We start from the raw sequence: 17,343 nt of genomic DNA, 5'->3' as shown, positions 1-17,343 counted from the left end.
CCAATTAATTAGTTATCCTCTCTTTCTCTCTCTCTCTCTCACTGTCTGTCTCTCTCTCCCTCTCTAGGTACTCACCTTGAGTGATTCGGCTGTCTTGAGCAGCGCTGGCAACTGACAATATTGCACGTTCACCTCGCCCTTGTACATGAATTCAACTAATGTTTGCAGCTCGGCAAAACGGACGTCCTTCAGTATCACAATTGGATGTGGATCGGAGTGCTGCAGAAACAGGCTCTGGAAATACGAGGAGCAGGCTGAGAGGACCACCTAAAATTAAACAACAAGAAAACACACAAAAATAAATAAGATATAACTAAAGTTTCACTCGGAATATAATTCGATTTTCCGAAAATCATTTTCGACTTAAATGTTTGCAAACTAATCCTAAAATGTGTTTAATATAAAGCAGAATATCTGAATATAGTCTACATGCCTATATTGCTAGTTCAGTCAGCAGTAAATTGAATTTAGGCTTAAAAATATGCTTATCGATAATTTATCGACAGGTAAAAAGCCTGTTTTTGCAACTGTTGGTCACTTATCAGCTATTGAAAATCACTTTGAGCCCTGCTGTCAAGCATAAATCAGTTAATCGATTGATGCATATTTATCCATTACATTGTAGAAAGTCATTTGACATATATTTAGCAATTAAAGATTTTATTTATTGGTAGAAAGCTTAAACTGTAAAGTATTGCTAAGTAAAACAGCTAATTGATAAAAAATATTGTTATCGATTGTGCAGTTAAAAACAAGTTCAACCCCAATTATCATTCAAGTTCCAGTACCCAATATTTCCCGATTGCATCTTTGTTTACTGTGCTTAATAATCGCTCATCGATAGCAACATATTTATCGATAGTGTATTTGAAAGTAATTTAAGTTGTAGCTTACACTTGAGCGGCACATTTCCATTAAAGCAATTGGAAATACATTCTGCAAAGCATAATTTAAGTTTATCGATAACCGCATATTTATCGATTGTACATTAGAAAGCTGCATACAATCACGTAGAATGCTTCGTTTTAGTGCTTTGTATGCTTCAATCAGTTGCTGTATGATCTTGGCTCTTCCTCCACCTCTTGAGGTGCAAGAAGAAGAAGAAGAAGAAGAAGAGAGAGAAATAGTAATGGGAGGGTGGGGAGAAGGGGAGCATTTATTAGATTTACGATCGTCGTTGGGCACCGGCTGCGCTTTGAAGATGCAGTGCAGCAACAGCAACAGTCACAGCTGGCCGGCCGAAAGCAGTCAACATGGCCAGCATTGCGTCTTAGCCTGGCCAACAGTTGGCCAACTGGCTGCGATGGCTGCGGGCGTCAAGGCGTGAACACGCCACGAATGACAATGCGCTGCCAGCAACTGGAATGAGAGCAACAACAACGGCAACAACTTGCCGCATATCTGTCGATTTTTATGTGCGCTTGCACGCCTTGGGGTATGCAATGCAGCTCGGCAAAATGGGCAACAGTCGTGAGGTGGCAAGGGGCAGTAGGGGGGAGAGTGTGGGGCAATGTTGTAAATTTTCATGGCTTGGCAAATTGAAAAGGCGTCGGCCTCGCATTTCGCATATAGATTCGACCGTCTGCCTAATGAGCTTTTGGCTCTTGGCTTCTCTTCGAAGAGAGTCAGACGCGGAGCGACAGAGAGGGAGAGCGGGTGGGGACAGGAACTGGTATCGGTATCGGGTCCGGGTCCAGTTCTCGCTCCTGCTCCTTGCTGTTCGCCTGTCACGCGCCGTTTGCGCTAGAATTTATTTAAAAAAATGCAATCGGCGTGCACACGCCCCCAAATGGCAAAAAAAGCCAGAAAAAAAAACCAGAAAAAAAGAAAGAAAGATTACGCTCGACAAGCCGAAGATTTAATACTCTGCATTAAATTTTAGACTGATCGTTTTTAAGTACATTTCATCTTAACATACCAACTACATTTTCTGTAAGATTGGCTTAGATATCTAAAAAAAAAACTATTAAACTTTTTATACGGTAGATTGATTTTCCACCGCTCGTTTCTTTTATAAGATTGTGTGAAAATTTCAGCCTCCTAGGTCTTATGGTTTGGGCTGTGCAATGATCAGAGAGTCAGTGAGTCAGTCAGTCACTGAGTCAGGACAAAGAATTTTTTATATATATATAATAATAGTAGTGCCATTTCAACCAAATATGCACAGAGTTTATAACATTATTCCAAATACGTAAACTGTAAGATTAGTAAGATTTTTTTTTTATTAAAAGTTGATTTTCGAACAAACATTTATTATATTGTGATCCGATTTTAACCAAATTTGCTCAATATGTAGAGTAAGTTACCAAGGAAACAATCTGTGCGATTGGTTGAGATATATCTAAAAAAAAATAATTTTTTCATAATTTTAAAACTGAGTAAAAAAAGAAAAGCTCGGCTCTACCTGATCTACAATATTTGTATATACTTATTGGAATCTGCAACAGTTCCTTTGGTGCGTTACAAAATGCTCGACAAAGTTAAAATACCCTTTGCGTGGGCATAAAAAAAAACGACATGCTAAAATGAGGGCTAATAAATTCACGCGCATATTAGTGTTGTTAAAGGGGTTAGCAATGGATGGGTGGGGGGAGAGAGGGAGAGGAGCTAGCCAACACTATAAGAGTACAGTGTACAAGTCTGGCATTAAGAAAATCGAATTTCCTGATTACAAAACGGGGAAAACTTACAGTAGGAGGAGGCGCTGTCCAAGCGGCGCAAATTGCCAACACTTTTAATTGAACGCCGCTGTCGCCGTCGTCGTCGTCGTCGTCGTTGCTGCTGCTGCTGCTGCAGCTGCAGTCAACGTCGCAGTAGCAGTGTTATTATTAACATTGCTGGCATAACGCCCCCAAAGCTAATGAACGCCAAAGGCTTTGATTTCTAACGCCAGACGCAGTTAGAAAATGTTGCATGTAATTTGCAGCCCAAATAGTCAACAACATAAATTGCAATAGATTAACACAAGGAGGGGATACTTGTAGGGGAACGGGTGGGAGGGGGGGAGGGTTAACTCAAGTATGGCTTAAAGATTGCGTGTCTATGTGGGCGTTGCCACTTTCCCATTTCGGTCAAATCGTCAACAAATTTAAATGAAATTACAAAAGACAACAACCGCCTTACAGCTGCACGTAAAATCAGATCCAAATGAACTGGAACTGGAACTGGGACTGGTACTGGAACATGGACGAGAACGGTAACTGGTAATTGTAAATGATTGTGTTACAGCTACTGCATGTTTATATCTATTGCCAATTACGCACTGTCTTTAATCAATGTGGAATAACTGTTCCAAAGGCAGACCTTTAACTAGTCTGGCAACGCCCAGGCAATCTATTTAAGCGTTGTTATCGATTGCCATGCGATCGATAATTAAACGCACATTTTTATTGCCAACTCTGCAACTTTTAACATTAACAAAAGACGATATTTATTGAGAAATTTCTATAAAATTACTATAAAATTTCTAAATTTCATTGATTCATTTTTAAAAAAACATTATAAGCTCATTGAATATAGAATTCAAAATGTAGCGTTCTGCCAATTTTCAGGAATTTATCTTACCTATTAAAAACCGTTTAAGAAATGATTGAAGTCGGAAAATTATGATAATAGAAGAGCATCTCTGATAATACGTACGTAGGATGCTTCAGCTCGTTTATGGCAAATCAATAAAATGAAATTATAGCATAATTACAAGAATATTTGCTATAAAAAATGCTTTAATGTAAATTACATAAATTTGCGCATATTAAAAGTGCGGGAGAGTCAGATAGAGGAAAAAGGAGCAAGGGGAAAAGGAAAAATAAATAAACGAGAAGTAGAAGAAGATGATCGCAGGGATGGAGAAAATGCTAATAATAATGCTTGCAACAGCCGCCAATTGTGTGGATCAGCCCGAGGCGAAAGCGAATCCCAAGTGGGATTGAGTGAGTGGGGCACAGGCACAGGTGGGTTAAGCTGGTTGAAGGTGGTGCAAGTTGGGTTCAGGTGGGTGCAGTTCAGTGGCTATTTGTGGCAGTAGCGCCGAGCATCAAAAGGCAGCTGCAACTTAAATTATATTAAGACATAAATGTGGACACAGGGGACGTTGTTGCCACAGTTGCAACTGCAACTGCAACACAGAGCAAGTTGTAAGTCCAAGCTCTGCGATTCCCGACTAAACCTCTCAAATACGCAACAACAATGAAAAGAGCCGCAAGCAGCAAATGCAGAAATTGCAGCCAACAACAACAGCAACAACAATTGCAGCAGCAACAGCAACAATTGCAGCAACAACAGCAGCAACAACAACTTCAAAATCTATGTATAGAGCAGGCGATATGCAAACATAATAATTTGCATATTTCGCCGCAGTGTTTTGAGGACCCGACTGCTCCGATGGTGGTCAAGCAACAACAACAACAACAGCAACAACAACAGCAACAACAGCAACAGCAATCTAAGCAACAACAACAACCAGAATATTTTCAGGGAGTGGCCATAATAGAAATATTAACCTTTTGGCAACAGAGTCTCTGAGACGCTTTTTTTTTTTCGTATTTTGTAAGTTAAGTTGGCAGAGTCGTCACACCTATTTCCCCCTCCATCCCTCCCTGCCTGCCACCACCACATCCACCTCTTCCTCATCTTTTATCCCCACGCACACTCCCCTCTTTCGCTTTACAGTTTAAGAGTCGTAAAACAGTCACGTTTTGCGTTGATTCAGCGCTTGTCAAACCGTTGTCTGACTCACAAAACTGTGCTGGGTGATATAATGAAACTTTTCCTATATAGTATATACAGAACGAGCAGCCATAAATAACTACTAACTAGTCGATCTCACAACTCACGACTATCAAATGATGCAATTCAACTTGGGTTTAGTCATCCATTTTTTCTGGAAGCTGTAATATCTTTTTTTGAGCAAGAAAATGACTTCAACCAACGGAGAATACTTGGAACTTGCAGAACTAGTCTAAGTCTAGAAAAAACTTTAAAATATATTATCAAAAAAAATAAAAAATTTTAGCTACACAAGTTTTGATATTGGATTCTATGGTTTAATATCTTAAATTATATCTTATCTTTTGTTTGCAATATTAAAACTGTAATAATAGAATTACACTAAACTGTCATAACTTTTGCTAACCTTTTACAATGGAATCTTTTATAATGAAGACAGCTACAAATGGAATGTATTGTAATTAAAACAAACTGTGATATTGATATATTCTACACTACATAGCATCTGGAATCTGTTATACTAAAAAAAAATTTTATAGCCTTAAAATGACGGAAGCATAATCCAACATTTGTCTAACCTTAAATGCAATGTTCCTTAGCCATCTGGTAACTTTTAAATTAAAGACTAATTACAATATTTGAAAGAGTTCCTTAATGCGCAACAAAAACTACTTACTTACGTTTGAATTTTTGTTTGTAGATTTGATTATTTTATTATAATAATAAAATATTATGCATAAGATTAACAAATAACTTGGCTTTTTGAAGCTGATTAATGGCCAACAAAAAAATATACAAGGGAAGCTTAGTGATCAACAAAAAATAGATAAAATACTGCAGAAAAGGCCAAAGAAAAAAAAGTAATGTGGCATTTCTAATTTAACAACTGCGCTTCAAATAAAAATTGCGGTTTTTTTTTGCCAACTGCTGCTATTTAATTATTTTCTTAGAGCTCATTTCAGCGACAGAGGCGGCGGCGGCGGCGATGACGCGACAGAGAGAGATAGATAGAGTGAGAGAGAAAGAGAGAGAAGCGGGCAGCAACCACACATCACATGTTGACCTTGATATTCGCATTCGCAGCGGAACCAACTTTGTGTGCAAGCGTCAGTATGTGTACGTGTCTGTGTGTGTGTGTGTGTGTGTGTGCGAGGCGGCGTGCAAAGCATTAAGCAGAAACGGCGTCAGCGTCAGCGCACGCAACGCAGCAGCTGAGAGCTTTAACGCCGCGCCGTTTGTCGTTAGTGTAGCGTGCGAAACGACAGCGACAGCGACTGCGAATGCGACAGCGATAGCGGCAGAGGAGAAGGAGGCGAAGACAGAGAGGGAGGAGAAGGCAAAAAGGCAAGGGCGCAGCGCGTTTGTAAAACTTGCGAGTGCGCGGGTGTGTGCGTGTGTGTATGAGTGTGTGTGTGTGTGAACGATGGCGTGAGAGCAAACGGGTGATAAGCAAAAAGGGGGTAAGGGGGGAAAACGGGGGGCCCACAAAATGTGAATTGCAAAAACGCAGGAAAAAATAAATAAATAAAATTAAATATTATCTCATCAAGTGTGGCAGCTGTTTATTTTAAGTATTTTTTTTCTCTATTTCTCTTTTGGTATTTTGGGATTTTCAGGTGCGTTAATTTGAGTTTCAGTACTCAAGTATTATTATGGCCATTATGAATAAGTTAATTATCCAAATGCAGCCAGCAACGCAACAACAATATTAACAAAAACAAATCATAAATAAATTAATGCCATTTGTGAGCCATCAAGCATCTTGAAACGCCTTTTATTCATTTTTATGTATTTCGCTTTTAGACCCTGTACTTGAAATTTACAAAGGGTGTAAATGACATAAGGAAATCGGTCTGTAGGTTGCTGTATATTCTAAAAAGAGCTGAGTCTTATATAGATCTTTATCTTCAATTTTTGACAGTAGAATCCTTGGATTATATTAAACATATTTAAAATATTCATAATATTCCTAACTTTCTCATTTTTATTACTTATTTAGTTTATTTTACTATAAGTACAGGGTTTATCTAAGTCGAGTTCTCACGACTATAGCCTTTCCTATTAGTTTTTTTTTTTGTTTTTTGTTGACTGATTGCACGACGCGAACGTCGACTAATGCGACGATGACCTTGGAATTAGAGTCCAAACAAAATTGGTGTGGCAAAAAAAAAAATACATAAAAAAAAGAAGAAAAATTAACAAAACTGAAACCGAAACCGAAGCTGAAACCAAAACGCAGCAATGTGAAGAAAACGTACACAAACAAAACAATGTTAAAGTTGCCAACAAAAATAAATACCGAAAATTTAAAAATACAAAACCTAAAGCTGTATGAAGGTGTGTACATGTGTGTGTGTGTGTTGATTTGTCACAGACACACACACATGCTAATTTACATGCATAGATACATATTTTTCTTCATCTTCAACTTGCTTTTATGTGATCGATACACTTTAGTCGATAAATCTATTCAAATTATGTTTCCATTTCCACATTTACCAAGTTTATATTAATTGCTCATTGTGTTCTCTTGCCAAAAACATTCATTTTTTATGGATATTTATATTAATTCTTATTTTATTATTCCTTCAAACAACAAGTAAAAAAACTATTTATAAAGATAAAAAAAAGAAACAAGTATGTGCATTATTACTTTCTCAAACAATTTCTCGACCAGCTGTATTTATGAATCAGCTGATTTTGTATTTAATTTCAGAACTATAAAAGTTAAGAACGGTCAACGGACTCAAGTCGATTCGTTAAAAGCAGCTTAAGCTGTCGTGTAAACTTGGTATGTCACGCACATTTATTCAATCAGCTGTTTTGCGCGTCACACGCATTTTTGCTGCTGTTTTTGTTGTTGTCGTTGGTTCACGCACATTTCGAGTTCCAGACACAGACGCGCCCCCAAAAAGCTAAAATAAGAAAAATTAAATAAAAACAGAAACAAAAACAAAAATCAAAACATGCGTAGAGGCAGCGACGCAATGTCGGATGACGTCACGGCAAACAAGTTCATGAGAGAGAGAGAGACGTTGACGCTGACGTTAACGTTAACGTTGGCGTCGAAGCGTCGCTGTCTGCCCACTTGTTGCCGACGAAATGACGCACAAAACGCATAAAGCAATTGTACATGTTTTGCATGTTGTTGCTGCCGCCTGTGCGCTGTCGCTGCTCTGCCGCTGTCGCTACTGCTGTCGTCTGCATGCGTGCCTGCTTGTGTGTGTGTGTGCGTGCGTGTGTGTTTGATTGAACGAGTTTTATATTGTGTGTGTGTGTATATACATATGACATTGAACTTGAACTTGAGTGTTGCGTTGCTTTTACGCACCATTCGCTGTTTGTTGTTGGTGCCTGCTTATCAACATACATTTGCCGTTATCTGATGATAAAAAGCGTGAGCGCAAGTCAAACGAAGAGAGCGCCAGAGAGAGCGCGTGAGAGGGAGAGAGAGGGAAAGAGGGAGAGCACAACTGAGGTCTGTCAAGGTCGCAATGCAAATTTATGCGCACATGCGAGAGATTTATTTATGCGACGCCTGCGCTGCATTGTTTACAATTCGTAATTAATTTATGGCTGCGGCCGCAACGTCAGCGTCGGCGTCTGCGTCAACTGAAGCAGCAACTGAGGCAGCTGTGACAGCTAATTGCAGGTAGTCGGCGCCACACAATAGCGTCTAAATAATATCCGCCCAATGGTCAGCAGCGAATGAGAACTTGAAATGTGCAAGCCAACAAAAAATGAGTAAAAATAAAGAAAGATATTAAATGAAAAGAATAAAATACAATATGTATAAGAAAAGAAAAGAAAAGAAAAGAAAAGAATTGTGACCAAAGCCAAATTGCTGCAGCGGGCAGCGCTGCACGCACAAAAGACGCGCCGGAAAGTCGCTCAGCGTCTGTCTCTCTGTCTTTCTGTCGCTCTATCGCTCTGTCTCAATGTCCCGCTGTCCGTTGTCCGCCTTTGGCCATTGTCATTGTCTAACAAAAATTGCGTGTTGTGTGTCTGTCTCTGTCGCTGTCTCTGCCGCTGTCTGTGGTCAGCAGCGGCCGTGGCAGCAAAAGCTTTTGTGGTCATTCATTTGTTAGCCGGAAGCTCCCAAGACGACCAGCAAGACGAGTACAAAAAAGAAAACAAAGAGAGCGAGATATAGAGAGAGAGACAGAGGGCGAGAGAGTGAAAGAGATCTAACAATCGCAGCACTTGACCCGCCGAAATACCACACACACACACACACACACACACAGACACGCACATGGACACGTCTGTGCTTAGAGAGGCAATTCCAAGGTCAGCAGCACACAAGAGAGTCCAAATTATCCCACGCTAAGCAAAGGGACAAGAGCAACAGCTCTTCCTCTTCGTCTATGTCCACTAAATAATTGAAAAGAAAATGCAGGGATCCCAAATAAATCGTATTCTTCTATATAAAATTTATAAAAAATTCTTTGTCCTGCCTGACTGACTCACTGATCATTGCACAGCCCAACCCATAAGACCTAGGAGACTAAAATTTTTACACAACATAGATTAGACACTTTCATCGGGCAATAAGACGGCGTTTCAGGAAATATAAATTGTAAGGGGTCAAAGTTTACACGTTAAGCCTATCCGACTAGTTATAGTTTAAAGATACAATTTCACATTAATGTTAAAGAGCTTGTATTATAAAAATTATTAAAAACTTCTTAGAAATCATGCAAACATAATTCAATTTCAATTATAATTAAAAAAACATATAAGTATAACTTTGATTTTTAATTTGTATTACAAAATCAAAAAAATTAAAGATATTTTGAAAAATTAAATTACAATATAAATAAGTCTTATTGCCAATACCGGAGAAAAAGCATAAAAAACACAAAAAACTCTGAGCGATATAGCGATTTGCAAGAGCGAGCGAGCGAGCTAGCGATTGGGAGTTAGAGAGAGATACTCTTATGCATATGTAAAGTCGTGCTGTTATTGATTTGTGTTGTTGCTGTTAACAATTTGTTGCAAATTGTAAAATGTTGCCAGCAACATAATTTAATTGACGCCGTTATAGGCACGGCCAGCAACAACAACAACAAGCGATCAGATCTTGAACAAGTTACATGCATTTTGGGCAACAATTTGCAGCCTGAAACCGGAAAGAGAACGTTATGTTTACCGTTAACTGCTTGCAAGTTGTTGCAGTTGTTGTTGTTGTTGCCATTGCAGTGGGTGTTGTGGGCAGCGCTAAAGAAATCAAGTTGGCCATAAACTAAATGAGTTGATCGAAGAGTTACGAATCATTTGTTATTATTATTGCTATTATTAATAAATTTTAACAGCGTTCATTTTAAAATGTGCATACATTTATTCCAAGTGAAAGCTCTATTTATGTGCTAGTTAAACATTTCATTTTCAGCGATTTATTTAATAAGGCTTTCATCAACTTTGATCCATCAATTAATCAACATTTGATGAAATTTAATGGAATATTAAGTTAAGTTAATAAGAAATATATTATATAATATAGTAATAAAACTAACTATTTAAAGCGCTATCTATAGTATTTGTTTAATAATACTACTTTAAAGGATGCATCAATAAACTTTGTAATTCATGTTTCAATTACAGAAAATGGATAATTTTATAACATAATATATTTTATATTTTTGATTGTTTTTTGTCCTTTTCTTCACTTGGGATCAATAAAATCCGGAAAATTTGACTACTTAAGAATACATTTTTCTTAGATTTTTGTTTAAAGGTCTGTAGTTTTATATTTGATTCCCTAAAGAAATAATTAAATATTATGTGCATCAGATTGTCTGTATTTAAGGTTTCTAAAATTATTCCAAATATAATTTGCATGTTAAACGCCGTTGTATAAGTTTAATTTCTACAAAGTTGTCAAATCAATTCCGCGTTCCATTTTAAGAGTTTAGTTTTATCGATAGCATTACCGATAGTGATAAGCTAACCTATAATTGATTTAACAAATTGATTTAATTTGTTTCTTTATTTATTTTTATAAATGTTTGCCAAACTTCAAGACGATAAAATTAAATAAAATTCAAACAGCTTAATAAAAGACTAGAATACAAAACTCTCTAGCGTTTAAAAACGCGCCAACGCATGCGCGATTTTGTGTGTGTTTTAGTTCCTGTTGCTGACGTCAGTAGTGCATAAGTTGTTGCTGATGTGATTGTTGCTGTTGTTGTGGTTGTTGTGGTTGTTGATGTTGTTGCCGGGCCACGCAGCTCGTGTCGCAGCTGACCTTCAAACTGGGTTTTGATTTTGCTGCCTGGCCGGCTGCGTTTTGCCTTTATTATTATTATCGTTGTTGTCGCTGTCTTGTTGTTGTTAGTAGCAACAGCAACAGCAGCAGCAGCAGCTTATAAAATGTTGTTAGAATTATGCCCGGCTTGGCATGTAGACCCGGCTTGGCATGTAGACCCGGCTTATACGACTCACAATCGCCTCAAAGCCGCTCACCGACTTTGCATCGCTTGTGCAACAATTACTAATTATATACTAAGTAGTTTTGTATACTAATACTATGTATATGGCAGCCAAGACCCGGCTGCTTTAATGAGATACGCTATCTCTCTATACGCGCGTCTGTATCTCAATTTGGTTTCCCCCTTTTCCTCCCGTTCCGACCGCTTTGTCTACATATCGATATGTGCGTTTGCGTTTGTCGTTGTGTGTGTATGTAGTTTTTTTTATTTGTTTCTTTCTTTTTTTTTTATTATTTTTGTTTAGTTTTTATTGTGCTTAAATATAAAGAAAAGATATAAATCTGTTGAAAATGCGCATAATTATAGCAGCAACAGCAACAATCACAACAGCAACAATCACAACAGCAACAACTACATCTGCAGCAACAACACCTGGTTGAGACTTGGAGCTTGGGGCTCAGTTCCAGCCTCAACGATCGTCGTTGTCGTCGTCGACGTCGTTGTCGCAGTCGTGACAAGAAAAGTTGTTAATTTTAATTATAATTTTTTCTCCCTCTCTCTCTCTGTACATCTCTCTTTCCCACTCTCTCTATCTATTCATCTATTTTTTCGCTATTTCGTTTGCATTTTTTTTCTATTTAAAGATCTGTTGCATGTATAAAATGAAATAAAATAAGAAAGAAAAATGTTTTAAGCGATTTATTTACATTTTTCCACTAGAATTGCATTTTAATGTGCAACTGGCGCTTGCAGCATCTTTTTTTTAATTTTCAAATAATTTCAGGAATTGACAGCAATTGCTTAGCTAAATATATTAAAAAAATAGTTGGCAAAAGAAACTTCTTACAACGAAAACACTTTACTTTAATAACTATTATAATTTCTAGAGTTTTTCGGGCATATAAATTTATGTTTTTTAAGTGTATGAGAGCTGTTTTTAAATTTTAGAATAAACTGTCTCATATTTTTAGCTTTAATATATATTTGCTTTTAATAATTAATGTACTTGTCTTATATTTATCTAAAAAAAAAAATATGTTTGAAAGTATATCAATCGCTTATTTTAAAGAAAGCACATAAAAGCTTAGTATGATTTTTAATTAAAGAAATCTATTAAAGCTTATTCTAATTATCTTGGACACTTCTATTTATTGATACCAAATCTGTTAAATGAATAACAAAAGTAGATTGTAATTTGGTAGTACTTATGGGATTAATCCAAGATAATTTATTAAATAAATACTCCGACTTCCTGCACTTGCCGTCCAACAACAACGATCAATAACAACAAGCTACAAACATTTATTTGGCAGCAAAAAATGTTAATTGACAGGCGGCCAAATGCCAAAACGAGTCAAAACGCAAATAACTCAAAAATACTAAAAAGAAAAAAAGTAAAAAAAAAATGTTTGTATTTTTGTTTTTGGATCGCATCGAAACGTGGCGAATTGCGAGTGTGTTGTAAATTAACAATTATTGGTTATTAACATGACAATTTTATACCATTTTAATGCATACTTCAGCGACAGCAACAACAGCAGCAACAGCAACAACAACAGCAACAGCAACAACAAATGTCGGCAAGTCGCATTTGAAGGCATTTAATTGAATGCGTGAATTGCTTTTGTTGATTGCAGCAGCCGTCATCGTTAGATTCCAGTTCTTCCACGTTGTTGTTGCTGTTGCTGTAGTTGTTGCTGTAGCTGTAGCTGTTGCCGTAGGTTGCATAGTTGGCCGCGTGAAAACGTGACGTTTGAGAGCTGCTCAGATTAACAGGAGATTCGAATGTAGCAAATAAAAAAAAAAAAACTACACAAAAACAACTCGTAGCAACAACAACGACAACAGCAACAGCTACAACAACAACAACAACAAACTGCACACAGCGCAAACGTTTTGAATATTTTTGTATAATTTTCCAATTTAAATTAACAGTGTTATTGTTGTTGCTGTTGCTGCTGTTGTCGATTTTTTCCCAGGCCGAAAAAAAATGCCGGCAGCAATATGCGTTATTGTTGTCATTATTGTAGTTGTAGTTGTTGCTGTGGAATGCATTGATATGCAGTTTTTTTTTTCATATAATTTTTATTTTTATTTTTTATTCACTTTGTTGTTGTTGTTGTTGCTTTGCTATTGTTTTATTGTACTCAAGAAAAATGTAGGAAAAAAAATATCAGTGCTTGTTGCTGCTGTTGCTCTGAGTGTTGTTGCTGTGGTGCATGCCATATTATGGTAATATAATCAATTGATTGCTAATTGATAATTATGGCAGCGGCGAGTTGAGCAATGGCCGAGCTAATCAAGTCGTGTAATCGAAATTTGAGCTGGCGCAAATCAAATGAAATGATTAACTGCGAATTTGATTTCTGAAATTGCAAAAATTAAAAATAAAACCAAGTTGACAGTCGTTTGTTAATGAAACACAACGCAACGAAATGGAAGTGAAATCATTATGCAAAAGTTGAAAAAAGTTTGGGAAATAAAGCTACTTTTAAGTAAAAAGTGAAACCATGAAATGAAACATGTTTACTTAACATATTTCATTCCAACATTTCCCATAGTTGTAACTTATGCGAATTCGATTAGTTATCGATCTTAATACTGACATAGAATAGCATCATTTTGTAGAGTGCTTCAGTTCCATTGTTCCAATCATTTTCGGGTATACTTTTAAATGTTTCATTGCAACATTCCGCTTTAGCTGCAAGTTGCAAGTTGTTAACTGTCTTGTTTGTTGTTTCATTTTGTTGTTTCATTCATTTGAAATCAGCTGTCTTTTTGAAGTGTTTCATTGCCATTGTTCCAAGCAGCAATTGATTGACTTTGTATGAGTCACTTTATGTCTTATGACTTATGTCTTGTCTCTGTTTTTGTCTGTGTTTCTGTCTCTGTCTTGTTTCGCCTTGTGTTGTGGTGAATGTTGTATATCAATTACAATTCACAATTCACAATTTAAAATTTACCAAATCGCATTTGTGCGACTAATTATCAAATTATATTGCCGTTGAGGCTGTCATGGCGCATTAGCGACTTGCAAACGTGGCCAATAACGGTAACTCGTGGCGAATGCGGCGCATGCGCAATTCTTGCATTACGCATACGCAACGTTGACTGCAGCAACTGGCAACTTGGAACTTGCAACTATAATTGCCGCCCACAAGCACAAACACGCCCACACAATGTTGTTGCTGTTGCTGCTCCACATTATGACGATGAAAGATAAAAATAATGAGTATTTGTTCCTTTCGGTTGTTCGGTTGTTCGGCTGTGCAATTTGTTCGATTCGATGTCGACTTGTTAACATCAAATTGCAATTAACCGCACATTTCATATATATATATATATATATATATATATATATATATATTTTTTTTTTCTTTTTGTTTTGTTTTGTTAGTTATTAATTATGTCTGGGGAGTTGGCTTACGATAATTTCGTTACAATTATGCAAATGCAATTCAAGAACAGTTTTCCGTTGCTGAGGGGGTGTGTCTTGCAGCCTGTTGCATGCCACGGAATGTCGACAAAGTTTGGCAAAAAATGTTAAGTCAAAAACAAAGCACACTTATATTCCACTCAAGGCTGCATTAATGCATTCGAAAATGAATGGAAATGAATGATTAAATTCATAAAAATAGAGGCTGAAATATGATTCAGTTTTCGATTTTTCTTAAGAATATGCACAAGTTATTGTGTTGATATTAATCTGAAATATCTAGTAGCTTTTTTCCATAATATAATTTAAATATAAATCGTTCAAATTGCTAAATTTTAAAAAAGGGATAAGAAATTTTGATTTTAAATCTTTTTTCAGAAAATTCTCAAGTTTTTCTTTATTTCAGTTTAATTTTTTTTCAAGTAGTTTTGACACTTGCTTGCTTATCAATGTGTAATTCATTCAAATATCAACAAAAAAATTAAATTATTGTTTGTTTTCACTATATATATAATATTGTTTAATTTGTAATTATTTAATATTTCAATTTATTTATTTTATTTTAAAATATCTTTAAATAATGCGTTCAATAAATGTTATTTAAAGTTTTTGAAAATTCCCAGACTATTTATATAATTTTCCTTTGTTTCTGTTTTTTTTGTGTTTTATTTTAATTTAAATTCAAATATATGTATAATTTTTAAATTTTGCTAATATAAAATTCTATTTTCTAATTTTATTTTTTAAATTGTGAATAATTTTTAAGTCGACGCTAAAGAAAAATGTAAAATAAATAAATATTATGTTACATCTAAGCATTGCATAATTCTTCTGACATTTGGTCTCTACATGATTACATGATCCTCCATGGTCACTTGATGTAGTCGCATAACTGTAAGCTGTTGCTATGTCTCTCTCTCTCTGTATGTGTCTCTCTTTAGAGGCTGTGCATGCACTTAATAACAGCAATTGCTCAACTGTTGCCGCCGCCTCCTTTTACCTGCTCCATAAACTGTTCAGCTGCTTATCAACGACAAGCAACAATTAGCACTGCCAACAGCAACAACAGCAGCAACAACAGCAGCAACAACTGCAGTAACAACAGCAACAACAATCAGCTGGTCATTGAAAAATGCGTTATTTCTATTATTATTATTATTATTGGGATTTGTATTTTGATTTCGATTTGTTTTGCTTTTCTTTTCATTTTATTGCGATATGAAAATTGTTGCATTTTTTTGACATTTTACTTGATTTTTGCTCGGCAGGCAATTTGTTTTGTTGTCGTTGTTGTTGTCAGACATATGTTGCAAGTTGTTGCAGCTGTCAATAGAGGCGGCCACGTCATGTTGTTGCTGTTGCTGCCATTGTTGCTGTTGCTGCCATTGTTGCTGTTGTTGCTCTTGTTGCTGGCGGCTTGTCAAAAAAGTGTTGGCAAGACTTACGAGCTGCCGTTGTTGCCGTTAAGTGTTTGCATATGCATTTTGACAACAACAACAACAACAATGCTGCTCGCAATCATGTGTGGCATGTTGTTTAACACGCTCTGTTGCACCCCTTCCATCTGCATCCCCATCCCCTCCCCTTCCCGCCCACAACTTTAGCGTCTCACTTGAGCCAAGGCAAATTTACTTAAGCGCCAGGAGCTGGGATTAGGAACAGGATTAGGAGAGAACTCAATCAGCTCTCTCGACCAGCCAACAAATCAGCTTAAGACAACAAGCCACAGTTCAAAAAAAGAAAAAAAGAAATAAAACACACACAAGAAGGGAAATAGAAAGAAAAAAACGGATACTGCGAAAAACTGTTGCAAATATTTGCATCATTTTTTTTGTACATTTCAGTTTTCCATTTAGCCAAAGTCATCGAAAGTCATTTGCCAAAGCAACTGTGAGTGGGCGGAGGAATTGGGGGAGTGACCACTGGACAACTAAACTGAACTGAGCTGAACTGAACTGAGTGGTCAGTGGTCAGTGACTCCCATTCTGTCTGTCTCAGTTCCCAACTCTCTCCTCTCTCTTTCTCTCGTGGCATCGCGTCGACAGTTCGCAACGACATTTGTTACACTTTGTTTGCCTATGGGCAACACATCCGCACGGCCAACCAAAAAAATGAGAAAACAAAGAAAAAAGAAAATAAATGTGACCATGGAGGTGGCAGGTGGAGAACTGACTCTCCAAATCGCATCAAATATCAACCGAGCATACGTTAAATGCCTCAAATTGAGTTAAAGTGCCGCTGTCGTTTTGGCATTGAGACCAAATGGCAACAAGACCAACAAACTGCTGCAACGAGCGGTGGCGGGGGTGAAAGGAGTGGGTGAAAGGAGGTGAAAGGATTACAAAAGCCTGTGGCTGTGTGGCCAGCAAAAACTACAATACACACACACACCCACACACACACACACACACGCACAGTTGCATAAACATACATGCACAACTATGAACAGCAATAGCTGAGTGTAACTGGCCTCACGAGGGCAGCTCGTAAAGTTTGTGAAATTTAATTATAGCTCCGATTATTTAATATTCATTAAATTTATTCACAACTAATAATTTAATTATTTTCACTTGTTTTTATTATAGAATGTAATTTGAAATTTATTTTAAAGCAGAAACTAACTTTTCAGAGATTTTCGATATTTACTTTAAACTATGTAATAAATATGTGCTTGTTGAGATATTAATTATTGCTATCAAAATTATTTAATATTAAGAAACCAAACCGAAACTCATATGGTTTCGGTGTAAT

At 36.7% G+C, this 17,343-nt stretch overlaps 1 protein-coding gene across 3 annotated transcripts in view; it reads right to left on the bottom strand.

Moving 5' to 3' along the window:
• LOC117794205 (sex determination protein fruitless) overlaps positions 1-17,343 on the bottom strand; it is a 175,586-nt gene that overhangs the window by 42,901 nt on the left and 115,342 nt on the right. For all 3 annotated transcript variants that reach the window (XM_034634750.1, XM_034634751.1, XM_034634752.1), the window contains exon 4: positions 76-267. In XM_034634750.1, the coding sequence (XP_034490641.1) occupies positions 76-267 (192 nt within the window). The remainder of the gene's footprint in view (positions 1-75; positions 268-17,343) is intronic.

This window comes from Drosophila innubila, chromosome X (genome assembly GCF_004354385.1).
Source record: "Drosophila innubila isolate TH190305 chromosome X, UK_Dinn_1.0, whole genome shotgun sequence".
Classification (NCBI taxonomy): Eukaryota; Metazoa; Arthropoda; class Insecta; order Diptera; family Drosophilidae; genus Drosophila; species Drosophila innubila.
Note: the sequence above shows the minus strand (reverse complement) of the source record. Positions and strands in the feature narration are given on the sequence as shown.